We start from the raw sequence: 21,970 nt of genomic DNA, 5'->3' as shown, positions 1-21,970 counted from the left end.
GATAAGTATGAATCAAGATTAGGCTTCATTGAGTCCTAATTGTACATTTTTTTTTTTAAGTAGCGGAGCCTTGGCTGAGACCATTTTCCTAATATTTGAGTTGCATTCTCCCACTTTTGCCCTCAGAACAGCAGAACTACATGGTGTCGAAAGGATTCTGGCCCATGTCGACTCCAATGCTTTCCACAGTTGTGCCAAGTTGGCTGGATGTCCTGTGGGTGGTGAACTATTCTTTTGTCTTGCCCATTCACCCTCTGAATGGCACACATACACAATCCATGTCTCAATTGTCTCAAGGCTTAAAAATCCTTCTTTACCCTGTCTCCTCCCCTTAATCTACACTGATTTAAGTGGATTTAACAATAAATAAGGGATCATAACTTTCACCTGTGTTCACCTGCTCAGTCCATGGTCATAGAAAGAGCAGGTGTTCTTAATGTTTTGTATACTCAGTGTATGTGTGCATATGTGTGTGTGGTGTGCGTTTGTGTGTCTGTTTGTGTCTATTTGTGAGCCATTATGCCTGAGCAGTTAGCCCTAATCTTTTGGCTGCCTAATTTTCAGCAAAGCTAAACACATTTTTTTTTTTTTTCTCCAGCTGTAGATTCTAGAAATATCTCAATTTCTGTCACCCCATTGGGTTTGATGTTCACTCCTTTAGAGTTCTACTGCGAGTGGTTGTGATAGATGTAAGCTAAGCTTCTACGAGCTAGTAACTTGGGCCAACTCAAAGAGAGCTTTCATGGAGTATGAGACGTGAGTGTCACACCCTGATCTGTTTCACCTGTCCTTGTGATTGTCTCCACCCCCTCCAGGTGTCGCTGGTTTTTCCCAGTGTATTTATCCCTGTGTTTCCAGTCTCTTTGTGCCAGTTCTCACCTTGTATGTTTCCAAGTCAACCAGCAGTTTTCTCCTGCTTTTTGCATTTCTCCTATTTCTAGTCCTCACAGTTTTGACCCTTGCCTGTTTCTAGACTTTGTACCCGCCTGCCTGACCATTCTGCCTGCCTTGACCACGAGCCTGTCTGCCACTCTGTACCTCCTGAACTCTGATCTGGTTTGACCTTTTGCCTGTCCACAACCATTCTCTTGCCTACTCCTTTTGGATTAATAAACATAGTAAGACTCCAACCTTATGGCTCCTGTGTCTGCATCTGGGCCTCGCCTTGGGTCATGATAGTGGGATCACAGAGTTTCTCCAAAGCCAGTGATTGTCACACCATGTTATCATACTCCGTCAAAGGCAGACAATGCATCGCATTTACATGAAAGGGAGTTTAGTTTTTTGGAGGGAGATATCGCTGTACAAATAACTTTTCTTCCTAATTAATATTGCATGGTACAGTTTAATGGAAGGTAATCAAATATTAAAGTCTGGCAAAGATACTGATAAAATAGGTAAGATGTGTGTGTGTGTGTGTGCATATGCATGTGTACATGCACCGCATCACACACACACACACGGGTTTGGTCTGAGTTTGGAAATATGCCATGATAATAAATTACGTATAAAGATTTGGGACATCTGGGATAGGTGACAAGAAGGTGTGCTTTGCTTTGGTTTATGATGTACCTCCAAATTCACTGCCAACGGAAAGAAAGGGCTGTGTTAACTTTAGCCACTGTTTCAATAGATCCCAAGCCAAAACACCCTGCTATTGAGCGTCACTCTACATATGACTTGAGTGAGTTCACAGTTGTATGGAGGTGGACCATATGGCTAGCACTTTGCTCTAAGTAGCTGTCATAAAACCTATACTGTCATTTGAAAATGGCTGTAAGAGAGCATGGCATATAACACTGCCATGAGGATGTCATGGTAGGACATGGCAGATTAAGACAACAATCATGACACATCTGAAAACTGGGATTCACTGTGCCAAAATGTTGGTGAGCTTACTTTGTATTCCATATCTTTGCATGCCTATAGTACAAATCAAGGGTGTGTGTATAATATGTGTGTGTGTGTAAAGGCACTACAATGATCTATTGTGGTGAGTTTGCTGGCCATACCTGTGTGAGCAGAATGCTATCGAAGAGCAGCTGCGTCTCGGACTGGTCCTTGGTGATATCAGCGTTGGCGTTCATACCAAAAATCTCAGGAGACGGATTCAGAGGCAGAGCCTTGGTGTAGTCTATGTAACTGTTATACTGCAGAAGGGGGGAGGGGGGTAGATTGGTGACATTTAGAATAATGACTATGTAAATGAAAGTTCATGAATAAAATATGGGGTTTAGGAAAATGCCAAATAAAATTGTGCATATATTATAATTGTTCTCACAAAGAAATTAAATGACACGACTGGCAGTGGCCGCCGTGTCTCGTTAATGACTTAAAGGTACCTCCAAAAGTGAACTTTCTTGAACAAGTTAATGTACTACTTAAATCACCTCAACTGACTTTCTTGACTTCTCTGTCTCTTTACGTCTATAGTTCGCCAGAGCTAGACCATTTAAAGTGTAGTTCCATAGTATTTGATGCCTTCATGTTGACTGTTCCTCAATCTCACATCATAATATTTGTTCTTTACTCATTAACAAAGATCACTTTGATTTATTTTACCTTTATTTAACTAGGCAAATCAGTTAAGAACAAATTCTTATTTTCAATGACAGCCTAGGAACAGTGGGTTAACTGCCTTGTTCAGGAGCAGATTTTTACCTTGTCAACTCGGGGATTCGCTCTTGCAACGTTTCAGTTACTAGTCCAACGCTCTAACCACTAGGCTACCTGCCGCCCCAATGGACAAATATCATATTTAATAAGGGAAGACAAAATACATCATAACTGAAATGAATGAATACGTAATGTCTCTTCGCATTATATTAAGTGGAAGCAATGTACATGTTTCATGCACAGATGGGCATGAATAATACATATGAACATGCCTGTGTCGATTAATCCCAGAGTTATATCCGATCTTTCTCAGATCTTAAAGGTACAGTTCACCTCTACTTCAGGGCTCTCCAACACTATTCCTGGATGCTACCCTCAGTAGGTTTCATTCCAACCCTAGTTGTAACTAACCTGATTCAGATTATCAACCAGTTAATTATTAGAATCAGGTGCAATAGATTACGGTTGGAAAACCTACAGGATGGTAGCTCTCCAGGAACAGGGTTGGAGAACCCTGCTCTACTTTCAAGTAAATGTTTTGATATTGGGGTGCAACATCCCTTTAGTTTCAACCATAGAATAAACAGCTTTGCGATTTAGGCGAACAGTCCATTTCATTTGACCAGGGCTCCCTCGAGAAAGTGATTCCGATCTCAATGGGACTCACCTGGATGAATAAAGTATAAACTAGAAAAGGACATTTCCTAAAGAAAATGTGACATTTAAAACTTAAAACGTTTTGGAGCTAGAGCGATTGGAATAATGGGAATAATAACTATGTGGAATTTTTGTTGTGTTCTTGCTTTCACAAAGTACACAAATACAGTGGGGCAAAAAAGTATTTAGTCAGCCACCAATTGTGGTGTCCTTTGACAGCTCTTTGGTCTTGGCCATAGTGGAGTTTGGAGTGTGACTGTTTTGAGGTTGTGGACAGGTGTCTTTTATACTGATAACAAGTTAAAACAGGTGCCATTAATACAGGTAACGAGTGGAGGACAGAGGAGCCTCTTAAAGAAGAAGTTACAGGTCTGTGAGAGCCAGAAATCTTGCTTGTTTGTAGGTGACCAAATACTTATTTTCCACCATAATTAGCAAATAAATTCATTAAAAATCCTACAATGTGATTTTCTGGATTTATTTTCTCATTTTGTCTGTCATAATTGAAGTGTACCTATGATGAAAATTACAGGCCTCTCTCATCTTTTTAAGTGGGAGAACTTGCACAATTGGTGGCTGACTAAATACTTTTTTGCCCCACTGTACATTTCAACCATATGAGAAGTTGTTCCTTACGTCTCCCTCCGGTGGTGAGTAATACAGGCCGCTGGGGTCAAACTTGTAGTCAGGGTCTTGAATCTTGGGGGTGTAGAAGATCGTCAGGATGGTGCGCAGCGTCCGCCGGTCCCAGTCATCCGTCACGCGGCCACCGTAGTTACATTCACCAGTCATGTAGTGGATGGCTTCAAAGGGCACTTCCTGTGTAGGGTGGGCAGAGGGAGTCATGAGCGGTCTGAAATTTAACCATATCCCCTATATAGTGCACTACTTTTGACCAGGGGATGCATATGTCTGTGTAGGGTGGGCATAGGGATTCATGAGCTACATCCAAAATGGCACCCTATCTATTCCCTTCATAGTGCACTACTTTTGACCAAGGCCCACATAGGGACAACAGTTGTGCTCTATATATGGAATAGGGTGCCATTTCAGATGCTAACATTCATTCCCAATGGGATGACATTTAGATATGGGTCAGTGTCAACTCAATGCAGTGTGTTTGAAGGTATTCAGTCCCCCAATGAAAACATCTCCTTTCAGCTGGTGACAAAACAGCAATTTTTCAATAAGTGATATAGTTGCACAAGTGACAGTAGAGGTTGAATAGAACTTTAAAGTTTGGGAGAAATGTAAAGGTAGACAGGGGGAAACCACTGTCCATGGCATTGTGGATGAAACTTTCCCCTGCAAATGTTGCAGGTGGCTCTTTGGTTATAAGGGAAAATGTCAGCATATTCAAAGATGCCTCTTGATCAGTTTCTTCACAACTTGTTTTGTAGGAAGAGGGTTGAGAAGGGCAACAGAGTACTTTCTGTGGTTTTTAAATGTCAAGGGGGTTTTGAAATCGGGCTGATGAGACTCGAGTGCAGCAAAAGCACTTGTAAATGTCAGTTGGTACCCACATGTACACTTACTGTAGATATAGATCATATTGGAACGAGTGAGAGAACGAGCCGTATTCTAAAATTGCTTAAAACATTTTTCCCCCCTCATCAATCTACACAAAATACCCCATAATGAAAAGCAAAAATTGTTTTTTTGATTTATTTAGCCAAAAATAAAAGAAAAGGAAATATATTTACATAAGTATTCAGACCCTTTCCTTAGTACTTTGTTGAAGCACCTTTGGTAGCGATTACAGCTTAAGAGTCTTATTGGGTATGACGCTACAAGCTTGGTACACCTGTATTTGGGGAGTTTCTCCCATTATTCTCTGCAGATCCTCTCAAGCTCTGTCCGGTTGGATAGGGAGCATCACTGCACAGCCACTTACAGGTCTCTCCAGAGATATTAGATAGGGTTCAAGTCCGCGCTCTGGCTGGGCCACTCAGAGACTTTTCCCAAAGCCACTCCTGCGTTGTCTTGGCTGTGTGCCAGCCTCAACACAACTCTGTTTTGGAGCTCTAAATAAAAACATCTAATAAAATAACATTTGATTTGTCACATGCAACGAATACAACAGGTGTACCCTTACAGTGAAATACTTACTTACAAACCCTTAACCAACAAAGTGTTAAGTATTTACTAAATAATCTGAAGTAAACAATGAATGAATAAAAATAAGAAAATAGAAAAATAAAAATTATTAAAAAGAAACAATAAAATAAAAGTAACAAGGCTATATAAAGGGGGTATCGATACAGAGTCAATGTGCGGGGGCACAGGTTAGTCAAGGTAATTGAGGTACAGTGCCTTGCGAAAGTATTCGGCCCCCTTGAACTTTGCGACCTTTTGCCACATTTCAGGCTTCAAACATAAAGATATAAAACTGTATTTTTTTGTGAAGAATCAACAACAAGTGGGACACAATCATGAAGTGGAACGACATTTATTGGATATTTCAAACTTTTTTAACAAATCAAAAACTGAAAAATTGGACGTGCAAAATTATTCAGCCCCCTTAAGTTAATACTTTGTAGCGCCACCTTTTGCTGCGATTACAGCTGTAAGTCGCTTGGGGTATGTCTCTATCAGTTTTGCACATCGAGAGACTGACATTTTTTCCCATTCCTCCTTGTAAAACAGCTCGAGCTCAGTGAGGTTGGATGGAGAGCATTTGTGAACAGCAGTTTTCAGTTCTTTCCACAGATTCTCGATTGGATTCAGGTCTGGACTTTGACTTGGCCATTCTAACACCTGGATATGTTTATTTTTGAACCATTCCATTGTAGATTTTGCTTTATGTTTTGGATCATTGTCTTGTTGGAAGACAAATCTCCGTCCCAGTCTCAAGTCTTTTGCAGACTCCATCAGGTTTTCTTCCAGAATGGTCCTGTATTTGGCTCCATCCATCTTACCATTTATTTTAACCATCTTCCCTGTCCCTGCTGAAGAAAAGCAGGCCCAAACCATGATGCTGCCACCACCATGTTTGACAGTGGGGATGGTGTGTTCAGCTGTGTTGCTTTTACGGCAAACATAACGTTTTGCATTGTTGCCAAAAAGTTCAATTTTGGTTTCATCTGACCAGAGCACCTTCTTCCACATGTTTGGTGTGTCTCCCAGGTGGCTTGTGGCAAATTTTAAACAACACTTTTTATGGATATCTTTAAGAAATGTCTTTCTTCTTGCCACTCTTCCATAAAGGCCAGATTTGTGCAATATACGACTGATTGTTGTCCTATGGACAGAGTCTCCCACCTCAGCTGTAGATCTCTGCAGTTCATCCAGAGTGATCATGGGCCTCTTGGCTGCATCTCTGATCAGTCTTCTCCTTGTATGAGCTGAAAGTTTAGAGGGACGGCCAGGTCTTGGTAGATTTGCAGTGGTCTGATACTCCTTCCATTTCAATATTATCGCTTGCACAGTGCTCCTTGGGATGTTTAAAGCTTGGGAATTTTTTTGGTATCCAAATCCGGCTTTAAACTTCTTCACAACAGTATCTCGGACCTGCCTGGTGTGTTCCTTGTTCTTCATGATGCTCTCTGCGCTTTTAACGGACCTCTGAGACTATCACAGTGCAGGTGCATTTATACGGAGACTTGATTACACACAGGTGGATTGTATTTATCATCATTAGTCATTTAGGTCAACATTGGATCATTCAGAGATCCTCACTGAACTTCTGGAGAGAGTTTGCTGCACTGAAAGTAAAGGGGCTGAATAATTTTGCACTCCCAAATTTTCAGTTTTTGATTTGTTAAAAAAGTTTGAAATATCCAATAAATGTCGTTCCACTTCATGATTGTGTCCCACTTGTTGTTGATTCTTCACCAAAAAATACAGTTTTATATCTTTATGTTTGAAGCCTGAAATGTGGCAAAAGTTCGCAAAGTTCAAGGGGGCCGAATACTTTCGCAAGGCACTGTAATAAGTACATGTTGGTCGAGGTATTTCCGGCGCCGAAAGAGATGGCCGCCTCGCTTGGCGTTCCTAGGAAACTATGCAGTTTTTTGTTTTTTTTTACGTGTTATTTCTTACATTGGTACCCCAGGTCATCTTAGGTTTCATTACATACAGTCGAGAAGAACTACTGAACATAAGAGCAGCGTCAACTCACCATCAGTACGACCAAGAATATGACTTTCGCGAAGCGGATCCTGTGTTCTGCCTTTCACCCAGGACAACGGAATGGATCCCAGCCGGCGACCCAAAAAACGACTTCGTAAAAGGGGGAAACGGAGCGGTCTTCTGGTCAGACTCCGGAGACGGGCACATCGTGCACCACTCCCTAGCATTCTTCTCGCCAATGTCCAGTCTCTTGACAACAAGTTTGATGAAATCTGAGCAAGGGTAGCATTCCAGAGGGACATCAGAGACTGTAACGTTCTTTGCTTCACGGAAACATGGCTCACTGGAGAGACGCTATCGGAGTCGGTGCAGCCAGCTGGTTTCTCCACGCATCGTGCAGACAGAAACAAACATCTTTCTGGTAAGAAGAGGGACGGGGGCGTATGCTTCTTGGTTAACGTGACGTGGTGTGATCATAACAACATACAGTAACTCAAGTCCTTCTGTTCACCTGATTTAGAATTCCTCACAATCAAATGTCGACCGCATTATCTACCAAGGGAATTCTCTTCGATTATAATCACAGCCGTATATATTCCCCCCCAAACAGACACATCGATGGCTCTGAACGAACTTTATTTGACTCTTTGCAAACTGGAATCCATTTATCCGGAGGCTGCATTCATTGTAGCTGGGGATTTTAACAAGGCTAATTTGAAAACAAGACTCCCTAAATTTTATCAGCATATCGATTGCGCAACCAGGGCTGGAAAAACCTTGGATCACTGCTATTCTAACTTCCGCGACGCATATAAGGCCCTGCCCCGCCCTCCTTTCGGAAAAGCTGACCACGACTCCATTTTGTTGATCCCTGCCTACAGACAGAAACTAAAACAAGAAGCTACCGCGCTGAGGTCTGTTCAATGCTGGTCCGACCAATCTGATTCCACACTCCAAGACTGCTTCCATCACGTGGACTGGGATATGTTTCGTATTGCGTCAGACAACAACATTGACGAATACGCTGATTCGGTGAGCGAGTTCATTCGAACGTGCGTTGAAGATGTCATTCCCATAGCAACGATTAAAACATTCCCAAACCAGAAACCGTGGATTGATGGCAGCATTTGCGTGAAACTGAAAGCCCGAACCACTGCTTTTAATCAGGGCAAGGTGACCGGAAACATGACCGAATACAAACAGTGTAACTATTCCCTCCGCAAGGCAATCAAACAAGCTAAGCGTCAGTATAGAGACAAAGTAGAATCTCAATTCAACGGCTCAGACACAAGAGGTATGTGGCAGGGTCTACAGTCAATCACGGATTACAAAAAGAAAACCAGCCCCGTCACGGACCAGGATGTCTTGCTCCCAGGCAGACTAAATAACTTTTTTGCCCGCTTTGAGGACAATACAGTGCCACTGACACGGCCCGCAACTAAAACATGCGGACTCTCCTTCACTGCAGCCGACGTGAGGAAAACATTTAAACGTGTCAACCCTCGCAAGGCTGCAGGCCCAGACGGCATCCCCAGCCGCGCCCTCAGAGCATGCGCAGACCAGCTGGCTGGTGTGTTTACGGACATATTGAATCAATCCCTATCCCAGTCTGTTGTTCCCACATGCTTCAAGAGGGCCACCATTGTTCCTGTTCCCAAGAAAGCTAAGGTAACTGAGCTAAACGACTACTTCCGTCATAGCACATGTAGCACTCACTTTCGTCATCATGAAGTGCTTTGAGAGACTAGTCAAGGACCATATCACCTCCACCCTACCTGACACCCTAGACCCACTCCAATTTGCTTACCGCCCAAATAGGTCCACAGACGATGCAATCTCAACCACACTGCACACTGCCCTAACCCATCTGGACAAGAGGAATACCTATGTGAGAATGCTATTCATCGACTATAGCTCGGCATTTAACACCATAGTGCCCTCCAAGCTCGTCATCAAGCTCGAGACCCTGGGTCTCGACCCCACCCTGTGCAACTGGGTACTGGACTTCCTGACAGGCCACCCCCAGGTGGTGAGGGTAAGCAACAACATTTCCACCCCGCTGATCCTCAACACTGGGGCCCCACAAGGGTGCGTTCTGAGCCCTCTCCTGTACTCCCTGTTCACCCACGACTGCGTGGCCACGCACGCCTCCAACTCAATCATCAAGTTTGCGGACGACACAACAGTGGTAGGTTTGATTACCAACAACGACGAGACGGCCTACAGGGAGGAGGTGAGGGCCCTCGGAGTGTGGTGTCAGAAAAATAACCTCACACTCAACGTCAACAAAACTAAGGAGATGATTGTGGACTTCAGGAAACAGCAGAGGGAACACCCCCCTATCCACATCGATGGGACAGTAGTGGAGAGGGTAGTAAGTTTTAAGTTCCTCGGCGTACACATCACAGACAAACTGAATTGGTCCACCCACACAGACAGCATCGTGAAGAAGGCGCAGCAGTGCCTCTTCAACCTCAGGAGGCTGAAGAAATTCGGCTCGTCACCTAAAGCACTCACAAACTTCTACAGATGCACAATCGAGAGCATCCTGTCTGGCTGTATCACCGCCTGGTACGGCAACTGCTCCGCCCACAACCGTAAGGCTCTCCAGAGGGTAGTGAGGTCTGCACAACGCATCACCGGGGGCAAACTACCTGCCCTCCAGGACACCTACACCACCCAATGTCACAGGAAGGCCATAAAGATCATCAAGGACAACAACCACCCGAGCCACTGCCTGTTCACCCCGCTATCATCCAGAAGGCGAGGTCAGTACAGGTGCATCAAAGCTGGGACCGAGAGACTGAAAAACAGCTTCTATCTCAAGGCCATCAGACTGTTAAACAGCCACCACTAACATTGAGTGGCTGCTGCCAACACACTGACTCAACTCCAGCCACTTTAATCATGGGAATTGATGGGAAATGATGTAAAATATATCACTAGACACTTTAAACAATGCTTCCTAATATAATGTTACATACCCTACATTATTCATCTCATATATATATATATATGTATATACTGTACTCTATATCATCTACTGTATCTTTATGTAATACATGTATCACTAGCCACTTTAACTATGCCACTTTGTTTACATACTCATCTCATATGTATATACTACACTCAATACCATCTACTGTATCTTGCCTATGCCGCTCTGTACCATCACTCATTCATATATCTTTATGTACATATTCTTTATCCCCTCACACTTGTGTCTATAAGGTAGTAGTTTTGGAATTGTTAGCTAGATGACTTGTTGGTTATTACTGCATTGTCGGAACTAGAAGCACAAGCATTTCGCTACACTCGCATTAACATCTGCTAACCATGTGTATGTGACAAATAACATTTGATTTGATTTGAGGTAAAGTGACTATGCATAGATAATAAACAGAGAAAAGCAGCAGCGTAAAAACACAAATAGTCCGGGTAGCCATTTGGTTAGCTGTTCAGGAGTCTTATGCCTTGGAGGTAGAAGCTGTTAAGAAGCATTTTGGACCTAGACTTGGAGCTCTGGCATGCAGTAACAGAGAGAACAGTCTATGGTGGCTGGAGTCTTTGACAATTTCTTGGGCCTTCTTGGATCTTCTTCTGACACAGTCTGGTATAGAGGTGCTAGGTGGGAAGAAGCTTGGCCCCGGTGATGTACTGGGCTGAAGCACTACCCTCTGTAGTGCCTTGCGGTCAGAGGCCAAGCAGTTGCCATACCAGGCGGTGATGCAACTAGTCAGAATGCTCTCGATGGTGCAGATGTACAACTTTTTGAGGATCTGAGGACCCACGCCAAATCTTTTCAGTCTCCTGAGCGGGAATAGGCATTGTCGTGCCCTCTTCACGACTGTCTTGGTGTGTTTGGACCTTTCGTTGGTAATGTGGACAACAAGGAACTTGAAGCTCTCAACCTTCAGCCCAGTCGATGAAAATGGGGGCATACTCGGCCCTCCTTTTCCTGTAGTCCACGTTCATTTCCTTTGTCTTGATCACGTTGAGGGAGAGGTTTCACCATACTGTCTGGTGTCTGGCCTCCTCCCTATAGGCTGTCTCATTGTTGTCGGTGATCAGGCCCACCACTGTTGTGTTGTCGGCAAATGTAATGATTGTGTTGGAGTCGTGTTTTGCCATGCAGTCATGGGTGAACAGGGAGTACAGGAGGGGACTGAGCATGCACCCCTGAGGGGCCCCCATGTTGAGGGTCACCGTGGCAGATGTGTTGTTACTCTTACTACCTGGGGGCGGCCCATCAGGAAGTCAAGGATCCAGTTGCAGAGGGAGGTATTTAGTCCCAGGGTCCTTCGCTTAATGATGAGCTTCGAGAGCACTATGGTGTTGAACTCTAAGATGTAGTCAATGAATAGCATTCTCAAGTAGGTGTTCTTTTTGTCCAGGTGGGAAAGGGCAGTGTGGAGTGCAATAGAGATTACGTCATCTGTGGATCTGTTGGGGCGGTATGCAAATTGGAGTGGGTCTAGGGTTTCTGGGATAAGGGTGTTGATGTGAGCCATGACCAGTCTTTCAAAGCACTTCATGACAACAGACTGCTACGGGTCGGTAGTCATTTAGGCAGGTTACCTTGGTGTTCTTGGGCACTGTGACTATGGTGGTCTGTTTGAAACATGTTAGTATTACAGACAGTCAGGGACAGGTTGAAAATGTCAGTGAAGACAATTGCCAGTTGCTCAGCGTATGCTCGAAGTACACATCCTGGTAATCCGTCTGGCCCTTTGGCCTTGTGAATGTTGACCTGTTTAAAGGTCTTATTCACATGGGCTACGGAGAGCCCAGCTGGTGATCTCATGCAGGCTTGCCTCGGAGGACGCATATAAGTCATTTAGCTCATCTGGTAGGCTTGTGTCACTGGGCAGCTCGCCGCTGTGCTTCATTTTGTAGTCTGTAGTAGTTTGCAAGCCCTGCCACATCCGACGAGTATCAGAGCCAGTGTAGTAGGATTCAATCTTAGTCCTGTATTGACACTTTGTCCATTTGATGGTTCATCGGAGGGCATTTCTTATAAGCGTCCGGGTTAGAGTCCCGCACCTTGAAAGCAGTAGCTCCACCCTTTAGCTCAGTGAGGATGTTTCCTGTAATCCATGGCTTCTGGTTGGGGTATGAATGTACGGTCACTGTGGGGGTGACGTCATCGATGCACTTATTGATGAAGTCAGTGACTGATGTGGTGTACTAGGAAGAACTCCCGGAACATGTTCCAGACTGTTCTAGCAAAACAGTTCTGTGGCTTAAAATCTGCATCATCTGACCACTTCCGTATTGAGTGAGTCACTGGTATTTCCTGCTTTAGTTTTGGCTTGTAAGCAGGAATCAGGAGGATAGCGATATGGTCAGATTTCCCAAATGGAGGGCGAAGGAGAGCTTTTTATGCCTCTCTGTGTGTGGAGTAAAGGTTGTCTAGAGTTTTTTTTCCTCGCTCGGGTTGCACATGTACCATGCTGGTAAAAATAAGGTCAAACTGATTTAAGTTTCCCTTCATTAAAGTCCCCGGCCACTAGGAGCGCCGCCTCTGGATGAACATTTTCATGCTTGCTTATGGCCTTATACAGCTCGTTGAGTGCGGTCTTAGTGTCAGCATCGGTCTGTGGTGGTAAATAGACAGCTATGAAAAATATAGATGTAAAATCTCTTGGTAGATAGTGTGGTCTACAGCTTATAATGAGACACTCTACCTCAGGCGAGCAGAACCTTGAGACCTCATTAATATTTGATTTTGTGCACCAGCTGTTACTGACAAATATACACAGACCACGACCCTTTGTATTACCCGGAGGCAGCTGTTCCCTCTTGCTGATGCATGGAAAACCCAGCCAGTTGTATGTCATCGTTCAGCCATGACTCGTGAAACATAAGATATTAGAGTTTTTAATGACCCATAGTCTTGACCGGAGCTCATCCAGTTAATTATTCAATGATTGCACGTTGGCTAATAGGACTGATGGTAGAGGCGGTCACACACTCGCTGTCGGATTCTAACAAGGCACTCCGACCTACAACCCCTATATTTCCGTCTCTTCTTCATACGAATGGCAGGGATTTGAGCCTTGTCTGGTGTCTGAAGTAAATCCTTTGCATCTGACTCATTAAATTAAAAAATCTTCGTCCAGTACGAGATGAGCAATCACTGTTCTAATAGCCAGAAGCTCTTTTCAGTCATAAGAGATGGTGGCAGAAACATTATGTACAAAATAAATTTCAAATAAGGCGAAAACTCACACAATAGCAGAATTGGTTAGGAGTCCGTAAAACGGAAGCCATCTCCGGTACCACTCTTCCTCTACGGACAATTCCGTCGACCTCATGGCTTGGTTTTTGCTCTGACATGCACTGTCAACTGTGGGACCTTATATAGACAGGTGTGTGTCATGTCCAATCAATTGAATTTACCACAGGTGGACTCCAATCAAGTTGTAGAAACACCTCAAGGATGATCAATGGAAACAGGATGCACCTAAGCTCAACTTCAAGTCTCATAGCAAAGGGTCTGAATACTTATTTAAATAAGGTATTTATGTTTTTAATTTTTAATACATTTGCAAACATTTCTAAAAACCTATTTTCACTGTCATTATGGGGTATTGCGTGTAGACTGCAATTATATATTTGTTTTATACATTTTAGAATAAGGCTGTAACGTAACAAAATGTGGAAAAAGTCAAGGGGTCTGAATAGTTTCCAAATACACTGTATAAGGAATAGTAGTGACGTAGTCGAGTCACTAAATCTCGAGTCCGTGTCGAGTCCCAAGTCCCCTTGTGCTCCTGTCCGAGTCAACATCCGAGTCCCCAATGGTCGAGTCACGATTCCATATGGCTGAAGTCCGAATCCCTCCTGAAGTGCTCGAGTCCTGGTCCAAGTGCTTTAGTCTTATTCACAGGGTCAACATTAACTCAAAATGTAGTTATTTACCCAGTCAGATTTAGTGTAGTGGCAAGATGAATTATTTAGTCAATATGGTTTATGAATGTAAAATGCAGACCGCCAATGCACGATACAAAGAACAAAATGTAGCACAGGTAATAAGGGTTATACCTTTGAATGGTTAGGGCTAGAAACAAGCTGTTTTCTTCGTAGAAAAGAAAGAGACGTGTCAGAACCTGGCTATGGCATGTCTGCCCACACTCATCGCTTGTTGCCCCGCAGCTCACCAGCTGATGTAGGCTGTGTGTGCGAGTCCAAGAATCCGAGTCCAAGTCCGTGTCACCAACGGTCAAGAAGGCGAGTATGAGTCCAAGTCACCAACGCTCAAGTCTAAGTCGAGTCACAAGTCATGAAACGAGTCATGAAAACTGGACCTCGAGTCTGAGTCCTGGACACAAGTACTAGAACACTGGAGAATAGGGTGCCATTTGGGAAGCAGCCAATAATGTATATGAGAGAGAGAGAGACAAGAAACACAACCCACACATTAGGTTGACACTGACTATTTAATGTGATTGACAATGACTTTTTCCACAAATATTGTGCATTTTATCAGAATCTCCCACAAGTCTTCAAATGGGTTGAGATCTGGTGACAGAGACGGCCATGGCATATGGTTTACATCATGTTCATGCTCATCAAACCATTCAATGATCACTGCCATCCTATGGGGACATAGCCATGGTAGCGAAAATAATGACCTCAAGCATGATGGGATGTTAATTGCTTAATTAAGTCTGGAACCACACCTGTGTGGAGGCACCTGCTTCCAATATACTTTGTATCCATTATTTTAGCAGTTACCTGTAGCCGGGGTCAATATGTTTTCAAAATGGACATCCGGAACTACAACAGGGAACTAACCAATATTTAAAAAAGTCATAAAAATACATGCCAGGGGGTCAGCTTGATACATTTTTGCACTTTCACAATAGAGGACAGTTGTTAAACGTATTGCTAAATTCAATTCGTAGAAATAATAAATTAGGGCCAATAACACAAAAGAGTCATGAAACTCTGTGTGTGTTTTTGTGTGGTGTATGTAGTGTATAGTATGTACCTCATACTGTTCCAGGAACATATGGAGCTGCTGGACAGAGATCCTCAGGTCAGTTTCATTGAACTCATACGGAATGTTCCAGCCCATGGGACCAAACTTCTTCCTCTCCTGGATCAACGCGTGGAAGAAGCACAGGCCATACAGCAGCCTCTTAAACACACCCTGTGAGAGAAACACAAACACACACACACACATTTAGATCATCTTTCTACATCATTATAGATTTAGAGGGACAATCTGACATAAAAATATGTACTGTATACATATATATATATATATACACACACACATATACACATATACATACACACGTATATATATATATATACATACATACATACATACATATACATATACATATATATATATATATATATATATATACATACACACACACACACACACACACACACACACACACACACACACACACACACACAGGCAGACAGACACATCCACAGGCAGACACACACACCGGCTTGCTGCTGCTGGAGAAGAACTCTGGGTCGGAGATGGGGTCCATGAGGAAGGAGCGGGCGATGTTGGCGCGAAGGCCTTTTGGCGCCTCATTGGTCATCTTCACCCCATTCTGAAGCACTGCCACAGGGAAGGTGGGCGAGGGGTAGCTGGTCAGCCACAGACGGAAGTCTGGATGGGTGGTGTCAGGGTTCAGCTCCTAACAGAGGCACACAGGGTAGAGACATTGGGGTATACTAACAGACAAATGTTTATCAGTGTATTATGCCCCTTATACTGTAAAGCTATTATTGGGGACTCTGACTTAAAGAGGCAATCAGCAGTTGCTACATCAATTTTTGGATGCATGTACTCATTGATTCTTGAAGAATATAACTTATAAAATGACTCATGAGCTTTGTTCAACAGTCGTACCCCATCAAAGCCCAAAATATAAGCTTGTTTTACTCCAATGTTTGTAAACAAAGCAAATGTAAACAAACTATTTAACCTCAAACCATGGTTAAAGCTATAACTTAGAAAAAAAATAACTACAACTTCCTTCATACTGCATGCAGAATGATATCCACGAGTTTATCTGACTCTGCGTAAGTAGAAAAACGGAATCTCGCAGTATCCCTTTAGGATCTATGTATTTAAATAGATGTATTTATTTTTACTTAGACCACCTGTATATTTGACAGCCCTGGGTTGGACAGTTGAATTAAGCTCATGAGGTGTGACTGATCAGGGACTGATGATCAGGAACTGATTCCGACCTGGGACACCAAATGAGTGAAACTACAAGGTAGAAAAGACAACCAGAACTGTTTTGGCATTCCAGGACCAGAGTTGCCAGTAGCACCAGTACACCATTGTACACCATTGTATTTGGTGAGTATCCCCCATTTTGATATTTCACAATCTAGGGACTTTTCAAGTTTTATTAGTTGTATTTACAGGGTACACATGGTATACATCGTCCAACGAAATACTCACTTGAAGGTTCCTTCACGACAATGCAACAACATAAATAAATAAAATATAAGAATACGAACGTAAATGGCTCAGTAGAATAGAATAAACATTTAAGCATGATTATAATACAGGAAACCACAATTTATATTCCAAGTGTTTAAATTGTGCAGTGTTTAGCAATAACAATAAGAGTCTGGTAGCAGCAGTTGTAATGTGTTTGAAGGATGAATGTATTTGTGTATGAGTGAATGTCTTTTTTTTCTACCCCTTTTTCTCCCTAATTTGGTGGTATCCAATTGGTAGTTACAGTCTTGTCTAGTCACTGCAACACCCGTACGGACTCGGAAGAGGCGAAGGTCGAGGCCGTGCGTCCCCCGAAACACAACCCAACAATGCCGCACTGCTTCTTGACACAATGCCCACTTAACCCGGACGCCAGTTGCACCAATGTGTTGAAGAAAACACTGTGCACCTGGTGACCGTGTTAGCGTGCACTGCACCTGGCCCGCCATAGGAGTCACTAGTGCGTGATGGGAAAAGGACATCCCTACCGGCCAAACCCTCCCCTATACCCCGACAACCCTGGGCCAATTGTGCACCGCCCCATGGGTCTCCCGGTCGATGATGGCTGCGACAGAGCCTGGACTTGAATCCAGAATCTCTAGCTAGCACTGCACCACTCGGGAGGCCCTGTGAGTGTATGTCTGTGTCGGTGTGTGCATGTGAGCTAATGTGCGGAGAGTCAGTGCAGGTGGTCAGTCCAGTTCAAGTGTTCAGCAGTCTGATGGCTTGTTGATAGAAACGGTCTCTGAGCCTGTTGGTATCAGACCTCCTGTTCTGATACCGCCTGCCCGACGGTAAGGGAGTGAACAGCTCGTAGCTTAGGTGTGTGGGGTCCTTGATGTTGCTAAGGGCTTTCTTAAGGCACTGTTTTGAGTAGATTGCCTAGATGGGTGGGATCACGGTCCCAGTGATATACTGAGCCGTCTTCACCACCTACGGAGGGCCTTGCAGTCGTGGATATAGCAATTTTCTTACCAGAACATGATGCAACCGGTCAGGACACTCTCGATGGTGCAGCGGTAGTATTTGACGAGGACCGGGGGTGACATGCCAAATTTCCTTTGATGCCTTAGGAAGTAGATACGCTGTTGTGCCTGCTTGCCAAGTGTGGTGTTGTTGGTCCATGTCAAGTCCTCTGTGACATGGACACCGAGGAACTTAAAACTGCTGACTCTGTTTACTGCAGTCCTGTTTGTGTGGATCGGGTAATGTTCCCTCTTGGAGTCAATAGTCAAATCCTTTGTTTAGCTGACGTTGAGGGAGAGGTTTTTGTCCTGGCACCACAATGCCAGTTCACTTACCTCCACCCTATAGGCTGACTCATCGTTGTTGGTTATCAGTCCTACAACTGTGGTGTCATCAGCAAACTTGATGATGGAGTTGGTGTCGTGCAAAGTCACGCAGTCGTGGGGAAACCGGGAGTACAGCAGAGAGCTGATGACACACTGCTGGGGGGCCCCTGTGTTAAGAGTCAGTGTTGTTGTCAATCCTCACAGCCTACTACATCCCATCAGGAAGTCCAGTTGCAGAGGATGGTGTCTAGACCCTGAAGATGGTGTCTAGACCCTTGTCTCTGAGCTTGGGGTTGAGCTTTGAAGGAACAATAGTGTTGAATGCTAAAATGTAGTTAGGGCCGGTTCTAGCCTTTTGGGGGCCCTAAGCGAGATTTGGTTGGGCTACCTAATTTTCGGGCTACCCAAGAGGAAATGCCAGCATTACAGAGGCAAGGGGGAGGGATCCTGGTGAGATTAAGACGTAGGGAAAACAGGCCATTTCTTCTCTCCATTCTACTGGCCACTTGATAACAAGAAGAATGATCTCCAATCAATACGTCTCCAACGCCACCAGGGGTGAAAAAGTCCTAGACCACCGTTATTCTAACCACAAGCAAGCATACAAGGCCCTCCCTCGTCCGCCATCGGATCATGACGCCATACTCCTGCTTCCTATTTACAAGCAGAAACTCAAACAGGAAGTACTCGTGACTCGCTTGGTTAAGAAATGGTCACCAGAAACAAAGATTATGCTACAGGACTGCTTTGCTAGAGCTGATTTGAATATACTTTGAGACTCAGCCGTTAACATTGACGAGCTAACCACTTCCGTCACCGGCTTCATTAGAAAAAGTATCGGCGAGGGGGGGCGCAATGTGCAACTGACGTGTTTTCCATTTTCTCCCGCAGTATTCTTAAAGTTTATTTGAATTTTGCAGCAAAAACATATTTATTTTAAAATATTAGTTTGGTGATCCCTTTCCGTAATACTGCTGTGCTTTCAAATGACAGCATGTCAACAGCCAAAAACACGACTTTGAGATAACCCGGCCTACAAGACCCATTTTTATCACCGCCCTCTCCTGAGTCTGAGGGCCGGATACTAGCATTTTACCCAGAGGTGCGGCTTTACCTGGTGGCGCTGAAATGAACATTCTTGAGGCCATCAAGCTACTACGCTCTGAGATAGCTTAAATGAAAACGGAGGTAGTTGCTACGATTGAGGCCTGAATACAAGAGGTTTCTGATACTTTAAAAGCAGATTTAACTATCCTGCGAAACAAGACAGTGCCAGCCATCACATCACTCAAAACAACAGAGTTACACATGATGAAGATTGCACCACTGGTGACCTCCGCCACCAGTGTCTCCGACCTGACTACCTCCCTGGAGGCTGACGTAAAATGCCTGACTGCGGATCTGAAAAAGGTACAGGAGAGCTGTGTGAGCTTAGAGGGATTTTCTTGCCACAATAGCCTGAGACTGGTATCAATCCCAGAGTCAGCGGAAATGCCTTGCGGATTTCATCTCCAGGCTGCTGAAGGATGTTCTCGCCATGGATGAGAAGCACCTGATTGAACGTGGCCACCGGTCACTGTGCCCAAAGCCCCGGGACGGTGAGAGGCACCGTGACCTCATTCTTCGAGTGCACTTCTTCCATGAGAAGATGGAGATTATCCAACGAGCCCGCAATACCACTCTGAGCTTTCAAGGACAGAGCTACAAGGACTTCTCCCCCTTTGTGTCCAGGCAGCGCCCTTCTTTCGGGCAGGCCAAACGACTACTACGGTACCATCCAGGTGTGAAGTATGGACTGCGATTCCCAGCCCGTCTATGACTTTCTCATGATGGAAAAGACTACACCGTTGATTCTCCAGAGGAGGGTATGGCTCACATTCAACGCCACATCAAGAAGTCTTGAACTTGCTCATTGATCAGCAACTGTTGCTTGCTAACAGTGGATAGTAAGTAAGTAGCCCACCTGTGGTATAACTATCTTTAGTTATAACTGTACTCTTCCTGTATAGTTCGGGAGTTGGCGAACCCACTCAGGCTTATTTGATGTGATCAAATGTTTTGGTCATCCAGTGTGCTTGCCTTAAAAGCCTTCAGTCATTTATATTTCCTTTTATTAATGGTTTATGTCAATCCTTTGTTTCAATGCTATCTCATTGACCTATTGAGTTTGTTTCCATATTGTCTCAATGACCGAAACAATTTTGGGATATTTGTTTACCACATCCATTTGTCTCGACCCAGTAAACAGTAAATGTTCAGAGTTTTTGGGGAGTCTTCAATGTTGAATGTTTTTAACGTAATTTATACACGGCAAACTTTCAACGTTGCACAGACATAGTTTTGTGGTCTTGACTGCACATTGCCCAACTTTTTTTGGGTCGTTTCACGACGATTTGCTTACCTCAAATGAGAGGTTTTGGCTGAGCGTCTTGATACATTTTCTCTCTCAATACCTGTTATAAGACTGGGAATATACTTTTATACATGTGGTGCTTTCCTAATTTTATTTGCACATGGGATTCACTTTTTATTTTTTCCTCTTATTTTTGCTGCTTGACTCACCAAAACAGAACACTACTTTAAAGGGCGGGACTGTGGGTTTGGGTTTAACACCACAATCTCACAGATATACTGTGCGAAGAAAACTTTTAAAACAATTATATTTAGGCTTGTACTTCGTTTGGGAAGGTATTGTCTGGGGTGGGGGGAGGAAGGAGATTGAATTGTTCAGTTCTAATGTCACTCTATTTCGTTTTCCAAGTAAACAGCAAAAAAAGAAATGTCCCTTTTTCAGGACCCTGTCTTTCAAAGATAATTAATAAAAATACAAATAACTTCACAGATCTTCATTGTAAAAGGTTTAAACACTGTTCCCATGCTTGTTCAACGAACCATAAACAATTAATGAACATGCACCTGTGGAAAGGTCGTTAAGACACTAACAGCTTACAGATAGATGGTAGGCATTTAAGGTCACAGTTATGAAAACTTAGGACACTAAAGAGACCTTTCAACTGACTCTGAAAAACACCAAAAGAAAGATGTCCAAGGTCCCTGATCATCTGCGTGAACGTGCCTTAGGCATGCTGCAAGGAGGCATGAGGACTGCAGATGTGGCCAGGGCAATAAATTGCAATGCCCGTACTGTGAGACGTCTAGGACAGCGCTACAGGGAGACAGGAAGGACAGCTGATCGTCCTCGCAGTGGCAGACCACATGTAACAACACCTGCACAAGATCGGTACATCCGAACATCACACCTGCGGGACAGGTACATGATGGCAACAACAACTGCCTGAGTTACACCAGGAAGGCACAATCCTTCCATCAGTGCTCAGACTGTCCGCAATAGGCTGAGAAAGGCTGGACTGAGGGCTTGTAGGCCTGATGTAAGGCAGGTCCTCACCAGACACCAGTGGCAACAATGTCGCCTATGGGTACAAAAGCACCATCGCTGGACCAGACAGGACTGGCAAAAAAGTGCTCTTCACCGATGAGTCGCGGTTTTGTCTCACCAGTGGTGACGGTCGGATTCGTGTTTATCGTCGAAGGAATGAGTGTTACACCAAGGCCTGTACTCTGGAGCGGGATCAATTTGGAGGCGGAGGGTACGTCATGGTCTGGGGCGGTGTGTCACAGCATCATCGGACTGAGCTTGTTGTCATTGCAGGCAATCTCAACGCTGTGCGTTACAGGGAAGACATCCTACTCCCTCATGTGGTACCCTTCCTGCAGGCTCATCCTGACATGACCCTCCAGCATGGCAATGCCACCAGCCATACTTCTCATTCTGTGTGTGATTTTCTGCAAGACAGGAATGTCAGTGTTCTGCCATGGCCAG

At 44.1% G+C, this 21,970-nt stretch overlaps 1 protein-coding gene across 1 annotated transcript in view; it reads right to left on the bottom strand.

Moving 5' to 3' along the window:
* LOC139385579 (dynein, axonemal, heavy chain 7) overlaps nt 1-21,970 on the bottom strand; it is a 229,091-nt gene that overhangs the window by 22,750 nt on the left and 184,371 nt on the right. The window contains exons 59-62 of the mRNA XM_071130761.1: nt 15,816-16,016; nt 15,341-15,502; nt 3,910-4,092; nt 2,013-2,150 (exon numbers count right to left, since the gene is read on the bottom strand). Of these exons, the coding sequence (XP_070986862.1) occupies nt 2,013-2,150; nt 3,910-4,092; nt 15,341-15,502; nt 15,816-16,016 (684 nt within the window). The remainder of the gene's footprint in view (nt 1-2,012; nt 2,151-3,909; nt 4,093-15,340; nt 15,503-15,815; nt 16,017-21,970) is intronic.

This window comes from Oncorhynchus clarkii, chromosome 3 (genome assembly GCF_045791955.1).
Source record: "Oncorhynchus clarkii lewisi isolate Uvic-CL-2024 chromosome 3, UVic_Ocla_1.0, whole genome shotgun sequence".
Classification (NCBI taxonomy): Eukaryota; Metazoa; Chordata; class Actinopteri; order Salmoniformes; family Salmonidae; genus Oncorhynchus; species Oncorhynchus clarkii.
This window is presented reverse-complemented; position numbering and strand designations above follow the sequence as displayed.